At 46.6% G+C, this 11772-nt stretch overlaps 2 protein-coding genes and 1 long non-coding RNA gene across 8 annotated transcripts in view; 2 read left to right on the forward strand and 1 right to left on the reverse strand.

The window, feature by feature from the left end:
- The window catches only part of LOC117748619, a 955-nt gene extending 360 nt beyond the window's left edge, over positions 1–595 (forward strand). The window contains exon 2 of the long non-coding RNA XR_004611614.1: positions 203–595. This is a non-coding gene — a long non-coding RNA (uncharacterized LOC117748619). The remainder of the gene's footprint in view (positions 1–202) is intronic.
- tubgcp4 (tubulin, gamma complex associated protein 4) overlaps positions 1–4241 on the reverse strand; it is an 8523-nt gene extending 4282 nt beyond the window's left edge. Inside the window, exons 1-11 of one of the 2 annotated variants that reach the window (XM_034558539.1) lie at positions 4058–4240; positions 3155–3283; positions 2638–2760; positions 2497–2550; positions 2347–2403; positions 2108–2187; positions 1835–2036; positions 1577–1742; positions 1358–1482; positions 436–486; positions 243–348 (exon numbers count right to left, since the gene is read on the reverse strand). In XM_034558539.1, the coding sequence (XP_034414430.1) occupies positions 243–348; positions 436–486; positions 1358–1482; positions 1577–1742; positions 1835–2036; positions 2108–2187; positions 2347–2403; positions 2497–2550; positions 2638–2760; positions 3155–3283; positions 4058–4135 (1171 nt within the window). In that variant the 5' untranslated portion in view covers positions 4136–4240. Of the gene's footprint in view, positions 1–242; positions 349–435; positions 487–1357; positions 1483–1576; positions 1743–1834; positions 2037–2107; positions 2188–2346; positions 2404–2496; positions 2551–2637; positions 2761–3154; positions 3284–4057 lie in introns of both variants that reach the window. The other variant, XM_034558546.1, reaches the window with a different exon arrangement.
- A 98-nt stretch (positions 4242–4339) lies between these two features.
- cdkn2aip (CDKN2A interacting protein) lies at positions 4340–8280 on the forward strand. 5 transcript variants are annotated; one of them, XM_034527557.1, is made up of 4 exons: positions 4340–4784; positions 5042–5294; positions 5381–5505; positions 6478–8280. In XM_034527557.1, the coding sequence occupies exons 2-4, from the start codon at positions 5047–5049 to the stop codon at positions 7053–7055; spliced, it is 951 nt and encodes a 316-aa protein (XP_034383448.1). In that variant the 5' UTR covers positions 4340–4784; positions 5042–5046; the 3' UTR covers positions 7056–8280. The 5 variants fall into 5 exon arrangements, with proteins under 5 accessions (XP_034383448.1, XP_034383456.1, XP_034383481.1 ...); XM_034527565.1 differs by having other exon boundaries at positions 5045–5294; XM_034527590.1 differs by lacking the exon at positions 4340–4784 and adding an exon at positions 4809–4844 and having other exon boundaries at positions 5045–5294.
- The last annotated feature ends 3492 nt before the right edge of the window (positions 8281–11772 follow it).

An 11772-nucleotide genomic window follows, 5' to 3' on the forward strand; every position in this document is an offset into this window, starting at 1 on the left:
TTTTATAATGTGTCATAGTATTAAATGTCAGGATATAAAAGTATGTGATTTTTTTTTTAAATGTTCTCAGTTTTTAGGGTCATTTCCTCCTTTTCAACTGATCAAACAAGCTAATATTAATCTGATTATTATTTATTTATTGTACGTTGCAGGATGGATCAGTAGTCGTTACACCTTGTTGTTGTTGTTGTTGTTGTTTCAGGTGAGAACCACAACGAGCATTCTGGGAGTTTGAACTGTACCGTGCTCGCTGACGGCCGTGGGCGGAGTCTTCAACATGTGCTGCGCGAGGTCGATGAACACCTGGTAGAGCTCGCCGCGGCCCAGCAGGTAGAAGTCCTTAATTATCTGGAAGAAGACGTCAACAACAACAACAACAACCTTATTATTCCTGTTTATGAGCCAGAAGTAAACAAAACAGCGTTCAGTACGAACCTTCAGCTGCTCGAGAAGATCCGACTCCACGACCATCAACGTCCAGAGATGCTGCAAGTCAGTGAGGAGGAGTTTAATGTGGTCGTTGTTGTTGTTCAGTGGAAAGAGTAAACAAATGAGTCACGAAGTTTGAATAATAAAGACAGGTAGATTCTTTTAAGTAATTGTATTTTCCCCACACAAAATATTTTTTTGAAATGACCGATAAGAGTTTCGATTAAGAGGACTTAGAATACTAAGACTAGAGTATTAAGAGGACTAAGAGGAGGACTGAGGAGGACTAAGAGTAGTAAGAGTACTAAGAGGACTAAGACGAGTACTAAGACTACTAAGACTAGAGTATTAAGAGTACTAAGAGGAGGAGTACTAAGAGTATTAAGAGGACTAAGAGTACTAAGAGGAGGAGTACTAAGAGTATTAAGAGGACTAAGAGTACTAAGAGGAGGAGTACTAAGAGTATTACTAAGACTAGAGTATTAAGAGGAGTACTAAGAGGAGGACTAAGACTAGAGTATTAAGAGGACTAAGAGTACTAAGACTAGAGTATTAAGAGGACTAAGAGGAGGACTGAGGAGGACTAAGAGTACTAAGAGGACTGAGACGAGTACTAAGACTACTAAGACTAGAGTATTAAGAGTACTAAGAGGAGGAGTACTAAGAGTATTAAGAGGACTAAGAGTACTAAGACTAGAGTATTAAGAGTACTAAGAGGAGGAGTACTAAGAGTATTAAGAGGACTAAGAGTACTAAGACTAGAGTATTAAGAGGAGTACTAAGAGGAGGACTAAGACTAGAGTATTAAGAGGACTAAGAGGAGGACTAAGGGTATTAAGAATACTAAGACTAAGAGGAGTAAGAGTATTAAGAGGACCCAGAGGACTAGTATCACTGAAACCCTCGATGCAGGACTACATGAGCTCACCTCTGCCACTGTGCTCCTGATGCGATCAATCAGGTTCTCAAAGTCCACCAGGCTGAAGAGAGGCTGCTGCTTGAGTCGGTGCAGATCTGCAGCAAACAGGTCCTCCTGGTGCTTCAGGATGGAGCCTGAGACAAAACAAACAACAACAACAACAACAACAATGAGAAGCGTCCTCTTAGTGACTCACAATGAGCAGGCTTCACAGGAACGATACGCCACCGGCTCTGGACGGGCTGTGGTTGTGGTTCTCGAACATCTGGACGGACTCTCCCACGAAGAGGATCTTCTCGGCCACTCGGATGGGGATGTAGAACGGGAGCATCTCCGTTCTCAGGGAGAACTGCTGCAGGGACGGAGCCAGCATGTTCTCCTCCTCGACCAGCCTCTGCAGCAGAGCACGTGAGCGCCAATGTGTATTGATCTGGTTTGGTCACACTTTGGTTTACAGATCGTAAACATCTGGATAGGAGTTCTCACCAGGTCCTGCAGCTCTCGGAGCTGCTTCCCACTCAGGCCTCCCAGCCCCAGGTCCTCCTCCTCCTCCTCCTGGTTGGCAGCAGCTCCTCCTGCGCTGGGGCCCTGCTTCACGAAGAACTCCTCGCTCTGGTCCAGCAGCAGTCCGTGCAGCATCCAGGCGGCCAGCTGCTTGTACATCACGCCGTGGCACACGGCCAGAATCCTGCACATCAGGTAGAATAAAAATAAATAAATAAATACATAAATATATATTCCCTGAAAGGGGAGACTTACTTCTCTAAGGCCATGCGGACGGGAGGAAGCCCCCCACAGCTGTGCTTGTACACCGTCTCCAGGATCTGACAGCCGTGAATCTGAAGCAGCGACACACAAGAACAGAGGGTCACAGCGGTGAGCCCGACGGCCCGATGCCCCGATGCCGCTCTGGAGCAGTCGAGTCCTTTGAGGGGCTCCCTGGAGAAACGTTCTGAGTTCACATCTCCTAATGAAGCACTACTAGAAACCATCCTTACCTTCTGTGATCTGATCGACTCCACCACCACCATCACAGAAGGAAACAGCAACTGGAACTTAAAGGAAAAGACAAGCGCGGGTTTTTCAGTAGATTTTCAATGAAAACAAACCTGAGAATCGTCTCTTTAGAAGTTTGAATGAAGCTTCACCTGATCAAGCTTATAATTCACATGAGATATCGTCAGATGTGGATCTCCGAGGAACTGAAACACACACACACACACAGAGTTAGATGAGCATCGTTTCACAGACTCCACCACGTATTCTCGCTGTGCACGACGTGGTTCCACCTCCTGTTCCAGGTCCAGCAGGGCCTGTCTGTAGGGCTGCAGGATGGAGTCCAGCCCCGTGCAGAACGCCCGCAGGTAGATTCCATGAAGGCCCGTCTGGTTGGGCTGGTTGGTGTGGTGTTCCTGAGGAGAAAGGGTTAATGGAAGAGAGACCCTGTCGAGAAGGGAGGGGACTCTACAAGCTTTGTATCGCCCTTAAACATGCAGCTAGGGGATATGCGGCTAAATAAATATAAATAAATATATATAATATATGGAGTAATAAAAACAGTACAAGATAGTTATTGTATATTGTTTTATCACAATTTAGGATGTTCTTAACTATCAAACATGCTAACTGAGGTACTTTTACATTTGTTTGATTTTTTTTAAATAAAATAAAAACTCAATAAAATGACTATAGATGTATATAAATATATAATAAAAATAAAGAAAATCTATGTCCATATTGGGTGGTGTGACTGAATAGTTAGTGCTCATACAGAAAGGTGTGGCTGTGTGGCATGGAGGGACTCACCTGCTGATGCACGTGGCCCGTGTGTTGTTCTATGAACTCTGTGAAGCGAATGTAATCGGAGCCCAGTTTAGAAAGCCGGTTGAGGACACTGGTCTCACTGGGGTGAAGGAAGGGCAGGTCCTGGGACACCTGGGGGGGCGGAACAGAGGGGTTCATGTTCTGGAGGCGCTCAAATAAATAAAAGTAATATAACCTGAGAGCACTTTATGCAGCCTGAGGGGAATTGTTGTGCAGTAAAAAGTCAACAACAGACAATAAAGATTATCAGGAAGGTACAAAACCCAATTGTACACAACACCATGTAGTACTGGGTTGGAGGAGTAAATGTGTTAATAGTTTGTATGTATATATATATATATGTTTGACACTTTTGGAACTCTATAAATGCTTATTTTGTCACGATTTATAGGCAAACTTTATTTGTGATATCTAACATTATTCACGCCAAATATTTCATAATTTGCATACATCCCTGGTTATTGTGAATAAGAAAATTAGCCAAACATGCAGCTATATTTCAAGTAGATAGTGTGAGGGGCAATTTTTTAAATATAGGATTGTTTGCATAATAAAAGATAAAATAAGATAATGCTGTATTAGTCCCCCAGAGGGGAAATGTACAGGATTTAAAAGCAGTAAAGTGCAAACAAGAGACAGTGTTAGAAAAAGGAAACAAGATAAAAACAAATATAATAAATAGCAAATAAACAATTTAAAAAAAAACAGTAAATAATCCACAATAACTGAATAGATAGAAAGATTTAACTATATTGGCACATATAACATCGTTATAACGCAATTTATGCTCGCATTAATTTACGACTACACGCAAACCAAAGGCAATAATAGCATTTAGATACGTTAAGTCTTTAATAAATACCGTCACCGTGTTTCGAGTGTTACCTGCAAGCCGGTCCGCTTGTTCCAGGTGAAGATGGTGCCCGGGTAGCCGCTGAGCGCCAGCAGCAGCTCGTGAATCATGTTAATATTCAGCTTTAGTTGATTAACGTTGAAAACGCAGCTGTCGGGCGTCGCGTTCAGCCACCAAAACAAAACCGCCGCCCGCGCTGTCGCATGTTGAACGCGTCACGACGCAGAATATCACGGGGCGGGGGGGGCGGGGGGGGGCGGGGGGGGGCGGGGGGGGGCGGGGGGCGCGGATTGGTTGCTAACCAACGGTAACCATGGATGTAGTAACGGGCGATCTGTCGCTTTCCCTTATCTTTTTTTTAATAATACTTTTATGTTAATGTCACAAAAGTGTTTACTGTTATTCCACTTTTTAGATACACGAGACTATACAAAAAGCATCCGCTGTTATATTGTATTTATTTTGCAACGTTAACAAAAAGTAAACGAATGATAAAGCGCTTCTGGGAAATGTAGTTTAAAAAAAACAACGTTCATTTTATACAAATATCACAACGGTGTATACTGTTATTCAACTGTTTGGATATACGAGACGACACAAAAGTATCCACAGTTCTTTAATTTTTTAAATGTTTTATGTTAACAAACGTTAAGGCGCTTCTGGGAAATGTAGTTCGTATCCCTCGTAGCGCCGTCACAGCCCCGCGTCACCATTCGGCCATGTAGCTAGCTAGCAACACCTCGCAACGGAGAGAGCTTGGTATGTCGTAGTTACTCGTAAAACCATTAAAACGTCTCCATTCGGACTGTAAAAGCTAAGGTTGCCCCCTTACTCGCGTTATGATAACTCTCGAGCCCGTTGTAGTCATAAATGTGGCTCCTAGCGGCGCTATCGGGGGCTAAGTTTAACTTAACGTTAGTTGCTAAAGTCCGTATGTCAGTTGCACGCTGGGAAATATTCCGTTAAATGCTCGTTTTTCCGTGCTGTGACGTCGTTATGTTTTGATTTTTTTTAAGCAGGGATGGCGTGCGAGACGAGCGAAGAGGACGTTGTTTCGGAGTACCTGGGCCAGAACCCGCAGCTGGAGCGGTGGGTCGACACCCTGAGGACCCGCTGCGAGAGCAACAAGCAGTGGGTGGCTCGGAGGGAGTTCATCCTCAGGAACATGGAGGCTTTCCCCGCAGTGGAGCCCGGGGTGCCCAGCAGCAGCCTGGACAAGCTGCTCTCCCTGTCTATGGTCTGGGCCAATCACGTGTTCCTGGGCTGCAGGTGAGACACGGGGCAGGATGATGGGGATCCAAAAATAAAATGGAAGTAAATCAAATCTTATGTGTGCGTTCTCGTCCCCCTTCCAGCTACCCACAGGCTGTGATGGACAAGGTCAAGGAGATGGGCGATGGGATCGTGGTCATCGATGCCCCGGTTCACAAAACCACAAAAGATGGACTCCTGGCCCGAGGGAAGCGGAGCGCCACGGCTGGTAACACACACGTTTTTAATAAGGATGAAACAAGACGACTGTCCGCTTACAGTTTGTAGGGTGGATCTTTTTAAATGTGGACGGTGACACTCGCTACTCTTATTTCTTAATTCTAGCTCGTTGGGAATACACAGAGCGAATACATCGTCTTAAAATGTATTTCCTCATCATTTCCTCATATGTATGTGTCAGAATCGTTTATTTGCACATACAATGAATTTTACTTTGGTGAAAGGTGCGTGGCAATAAACATAGACGTAGAATAAAACAATAAAAACAATCAAATATAGTGCAATAACAGATAAATATGGTAAACAACAAACGGATAACCTCAAAACAAGATAGCGGCGTTGTCTCGGGATTGTAATTTTTTTCAGCGATGTGTATTACACATCAGTGTCTGATTTTAATATATCATATATACAATTCAGTTTATGAATATACACTTAAATAACTTTTTTTTTTAAAGGATTTTTTTAATTGATTCCAATTTTAAATATATATATATATATTCTTTAATCTCACACACGCCCCTGGAGTGCCTTCACGTACCCCCATTTGAGATATATATATATTCTTTAATCTCATTTGAGAACCAACGTATTAGTGGATGAACGAAATATGAGAAGCACTTTTTTTTTTTAAACACGATCGGCTTTGATGAAGGTTTTTAATGCACACAATGAATCACAACGCATGAATAGTAGTGACATTTCTTGCTATTAATAGCTGCGTTTTTGTTGTTGTTTTAATTTATTTTCGACATCCAGCTTTACGAAACGTAATGATCCCACCTCTCCACCTATGAACTTTGTTGCTTTTCTTTGCTATTTTCTTTTACAGCAGGGTTTCAGTGTAATGACCTCCAAGAAGGTCGTTGTTTTTCTTCCTTCTTCTTCCCACACCTGAGACTGGACTCTGCTCCCTCATTAATCGCTGTCTCTCCCGCCTGCTGTGTGTCATTGTTTTCAGAGGGCGACGCCGACGGCGCTGTGAAAAGAGCCAAATTTGGATCTAACGAGCTCGACGGTCGAGCGGCTTCGTGGCCGGCGAGTCAGAAATCGGGACCTCGGCCCCAGGCGCCGGCGCAGCGCCAGCCCTTCTTCAACCGCCTCTACAAGGCCGTGGCCTGGAAGCTGGTGTCGGCGGGCGGCTTCGGCCCCAACTTGGACCATTTTGAAATCCTCCGCAGCTGCGTGGAGTCGTGCAAAGAGACCCTGACCAGCGTGTTCGTGCCGCTGAAGGACATCGCCGGCCTCCCCGCCGGTCGCACGCAGAAGGAGGGCCACGTGTGCGAGATCCGCTGTCAGACTGTGTACATGGGGACCGGGTACGGCCGGGACGAGTCCGCCGCCCGGGCCATGGCGTCCAAAGAGGCCCTGAAGGTCTTTCAGGGGCGGAAAGTGTCGGTGAAGATCTGCAGGCGGAGGTTCAAAGGGAAGGACGTGGAGGATTTGATGCTGTTGGACGAGCAGCCTCGGAGTCAGGGCTTCCCGCCCGCCATCAGCTACCCCTTCGAGGCCGAGAAGCCGGAAGGCGGGTCCTCGTAGACCCTGGCCGGAAGGCGGGTCCTCGTAGACCCTGGCCGGAAGGCGGGTCTTCGTAGACCCTGGCCGGAAGGCGGGTCCTCGTAGACCCTAGCTGGAAGGCGGGTCCTCGTAGACCCTGGCTGGAAGGCGGGTCCTCGTAGACCCTAGCTGGAAGGCGGGTCCTCGTAGACCCTGGCTGGAAGGCGGGTCCTCGTAGACCCTGGCTGGAAGGTGGGTCCTCGTAGACCCGGCCGGAAGGCGTTCTCCCACAACACTTTGGTATCGCAGGGCAGCCGGAGCACCCAGAAGGAACCGTCTGGACTACATTCACAACCGCTTTCAGTTTTATTGACAGTGTGTGGAGCAGGCGGCCGTCATTCAGGAGTCGAACGGCCGTAAACTGAAAAAAAGAAAATAAAAGAAAGCTCGACCGACAGAAGAGTTTAAAAGAGGATTAAAGTGCGTCTCAGAATACGTTGGGAGGAGCCGGTTCATCCGTTTCTCCCTTTTTGGTCCAAACCAACGGACTTGCTGTTGTTTTCTGACGCGGACGAACCGATAACTCGTCTTTTTTACAGTTTTGATGACCTGTCACTTTGTTAGGGTCCAGATTTTGGCATCACGATGCAAAAAAAAACAGAATACTTTTTATAATTCTGAGTTACTTTAGTGTTCATACCGGTTAACATTGAGAAATATGAGGAACAAGTCCTGACGTTGTTTTTGTTTATTTTTTCAACTCAATTTACTTTTCTTTCTTTAATCAAATGACCCCGTTGACCTTTTTTTTTTTTTTTTTTTGGAATCGTTTCATCGTCGTTTCTACTGACTCAAAGTTTCTTTAATCAAAGTATTCCTTCAAAGAATTGACTTACTTATTATTTTTATTACAGGATGTTTAAAGATGCCAATTACAGTTCTACTGCTTTTATTTTATTTCATGGTTTATCATCACTGATTTAAAAAAAAAAAGAAAGACTGAGACCCACAATGTTGAGAAGTATCCAGAGAATCCCTCAGTTTGATGGCTTCACGTGCACGGCTTCACGTGCACGGCTACGTGTTTGAGGGTAAAGTGCTGCTGCGACGGGTGATTTATTTGAGTTTGGTTCCTTTTCTTTTTCTGTTCCAGTTTGGGTTGAAGGTGAACAGGGTTCCCCGCAGGGTTCCTGTACGTTTACACCAGTGGTTCTGTTTCTAAATATATTTTTAAATAAACAAGATAATTTAACCGAGTAAAGTTTTATTTTGGTTCTCCACCTGCAGATTCTTTCTTCTTTTAGAAACGGACTATAATACTTTATGATCTCGTGTTTCTGATCAATGAAAACGTGTATTTGGATCCATAAATAGCAGCTCCGATAAATACATAATCATAAAGCCCTCCGGGATTTGAGCGACATTCACGCTTGACCCCTCACACACACACACACACACACACACACATACACACGCAGTTGAAACCGAGTTACTGTCGACGTCGGCGGGATTCCTCCGGCCTCATCGACGCGGTTCAGCGGGATTCTTTCCACTTCCACGGGTTCCGTGACGTTCCAGAGGGTTCCGTTCCAGAAGGTTCCATTCCAGAAGGTTCTGTGACGTTCCAGAGGATTCCGTGACGTTCCAGAGGGTTCCGTGGCGTTCCAGAGGGTTCCGTGACGTTCCAGAGGGTTCCGTGGCGTTCCAGAGGGTTCCGTGATGTTCCAGAGGGTTCCGTGGCGTTCCAGAGGGTTCCGTGACGTTCCAGAGGGTTCCGTGGCGTTCCAGAGGGTTCCGTGACGTTCCAGAGGGTTCCGTGGCGTTCCAGAGGGCTCGCTTTTCACTTCATGAGTTTAGGAATCGAACCAATAAGGTCGATGCTTTCACCTTTTTTTACAGAAAAGAAAAAAGTAATATAGGAACTGATTCAGTATGTCAGATTATTGAATTCTTCATTTATGTATTTAATTTAATCCTTCAGTTCTCTGGATGTAAACTTCAGAGGTGGAAGAAGTAGTCAGATCTTTTTTTATTACATTTTTTAAGATTTAAATTGAAATAAAGAAATCCTTAACAGGCTATTTGGTCATAATTATGTCACTCTCTCAATCAGCCTCTTTCTCTCGTCTCTCTCACTCCTTTCGTTTCTCCCTCCCATCCATCACTCTCTCAATCAGCCTCTTTCTCTCGTCTCTCTCACTCCTTTCGTTTCCCCCTCCCATCCTTCACTCTCTCAATCAGCCTCTTTCTCTCGTCTCTCTCACTCCTTTCGTTTCCCCCTCCCATCCGTCACACTCTCAATCAGCCTCTTTCTCTCGTCTCTCTCACTCCTTTCGTTTCCCCCTCCCATCCGTCACTCTCAATCAGCCTCTTTCTCTCGTCTCTCTCACTCCTTTCGTTTCCCCCTCCCATCCGTCACTCTCTCAATCAGCCTCTTTCTCTCGTCTCTCTCACTCCTTTCGTTTCCCCCTCCCATCCGTCACTCTCTCAATCAGCCTCTTTCTCTCGTCTCTCTCACTCCTTTCGTTTCCCCCCTCCCATCCTTCACTCTCAATCAGCCTCTTTCTCTCGTCTCTCTCACTCCTTTCGTTTCCCCCTCCCATCCGTCACTCTCTCAATCAGCCTCTTTCTCTCGTCTCTCTCACTCCTTTCGTTTCCCCCTCCCATCCTTCACTCTCAATCAGCCTCTTTCTCTCGTCTCTCTCACTCCTTTCGTTTCTCCCTCCCATCCGTCACTCTCTCAATCAGCCTCTTTCTCTCGTCTCTCTCACTCCTTTCGTTTCCCCCTCCCATCCTTCACTCTCAATCAGCCTCTTTCTCTCGTCTCTCTCACTCCTTTTGTTTCCCCCTCCCATCCATCACTCTCAATCAGCCTCTTTCTCTCGTCTCTCTCACTCCTTTCGTTTCCCCCTCCCATCCGTCACTCTCTCAATCAGCCTCTTTCTCTCGTCTCTCTCACTCCTTTCGTTTCCCCCTCCCATCCTTCACTCTCAATCAGCCTCTTTCTCTCGTCTCTCTCACTCCTTTCGTTTCCCCCTCCCATCCATCACTCTCTCAATCAGCCTCTTTCTCTCGTCTCTCTCACTCCTTTCGTTTCCCCCTCCCATCCGTCACTCTCTCAATCAGCCTCTTTCTCTCGTCTCTCTCACTCCTTTCGTTTCCCCCCTCCCATCCTTCACTCTCTCAATCAGCCTCTTTCTCTCGTCTCTCTCACTCCTTTCGTTTCCCCCTCCCATCCGTCACACTCTCAATCAGCCTCTTTCTCTCGTCTCTCTCACTCCTTTCGTTTCCCCCCTCCCATCCGTCACTCTCTCAATCAGCCTCTTTCTCTCGTCTCTCTCACTCCTTTCGTTTCCCCCCTCCCATCCGTCACTCTCTCAATCAGCCTCTTTCTCTCGTCTCTCTCACTCCTTTCGTTTCCCCCTCCCATCCATCACTCTCAATCAGCCTCTTTCTCTCGTCTCTCTCACTCCTTTCGTTTCCCCCTCCCATCCATCACTCTCAATCAGCCTCTTTCTCTCGTCTCTCTCACTCCTTTTGTTTCCCCCTCCCATCCTTCAGTCTCAATCAGCCTCTTTCTCTCGTCTCTCTCACTCCTTTCGTTTCTCCCTCCCATCCTTCACTCTCTCAATCAGCCTCTTTCTCTCGTCTCTCTCACTCCTTTCGTTTCCCCCTCCCATCCTTCACTCTCAATCAGCCTCTTTCTCTCGTCTCTCTCACTCCTTTCGTTTCTCCCTCCCATCCGTCACTCTCTCAATCAGCCTCTTTCTCTCGTCTCTCTCACTCCTTTCGTTTCCCCCTCCCATCCTTCACTCTCAATCAGCCTCTTTCTCTCGTCTCTCTCACTCCTTTCGTTTCCCCCTCCCATCCGTCACTCTCTCAATCAGCCTCTTTCTCTCGTCTCTCTCACTCCTTTCGTTTCCCCCTCCCATCCTTCACTCTCAATCAGCCTCTTTCTCTCGTCTCTCTCACTCCTTTCGTTTCCCCCTCCCATCCATCACACTCTCAATCAGCCTCTTTCTCCCGTCTCTCTCACTCCTTTCGTTTCCCCCTCCCATCCTTCACTCTCAATCAGCCTCTTTCTCTCGTCTCTCTCACTCCTTTCGTTTCCCCCTCCCATCCGTCACTCTCTCAATCAGCCTCTTTCTCTCGTCTCTCTCACTCCTTTCGTTTCCCCCTCCCATCCGTCACTCTCTCAATCAGCCTCTTTCTCTCGTCTCTCTCACTCCTTTCGTTTCCCCCTCCCATCCGTCACTCTCTCAATCAGCCTCTTTCTCTCGTCTCTCTCACTCCTTTCGTTTCCCCCTCCCATCCATCACTCTCAATCAGCCTCTTTCTCTCGTCTCTCTCACTCCTTTCGTTTCCCCCTCCCATCCATCACTCTCTCAATCAGCCTCTTTCTCTCGTCTCTCTCACTCCTTTCGTTTCCCCCTCCCATCCGTCACTCTCTCAATCAGCCTCTTTCTCTCGTCTCTCTCACTCCTTTCGTTTCCCCCCTCCCATCCTTCACTCTCTCAATCAGCCTCTTTCTCTCGTCTCTCTCACTCCTTTCGTTTCCCCCTCCCATCCGTCACACTCTCAATCAGCCTCTTTCTCTCGTCTCTCTCACTCCTTTCGTTTCCCCCCTCCCATCCGTCACTCTCTCAATCAGCCTCTTTCTCTCGTCTCTCTCACTCCTTTCGTTTCCCCCTCCCATCCATCACTCTCAATCAGCCTCTTTCTCTCGTCTCTCTCACTCCTTTTGTTTCCCCCTCCCATC

The sequence above is a fragment of the Cyclopterus lumpus genome, chromosome 3, assembly GCF_009769545.1.
Source record: "Cyclopterus lumpus isolate fCycLum1 chromosome 3, fCycLum1.pri, whole genome shotgun sequence".
Taxonomy (NCBI): Eukaryota; Metazoa; Chordata; class Actinopteri; order Perciformes; family Cyclopteridae; genus Cyclopterus; species Cyclopterus lumpus.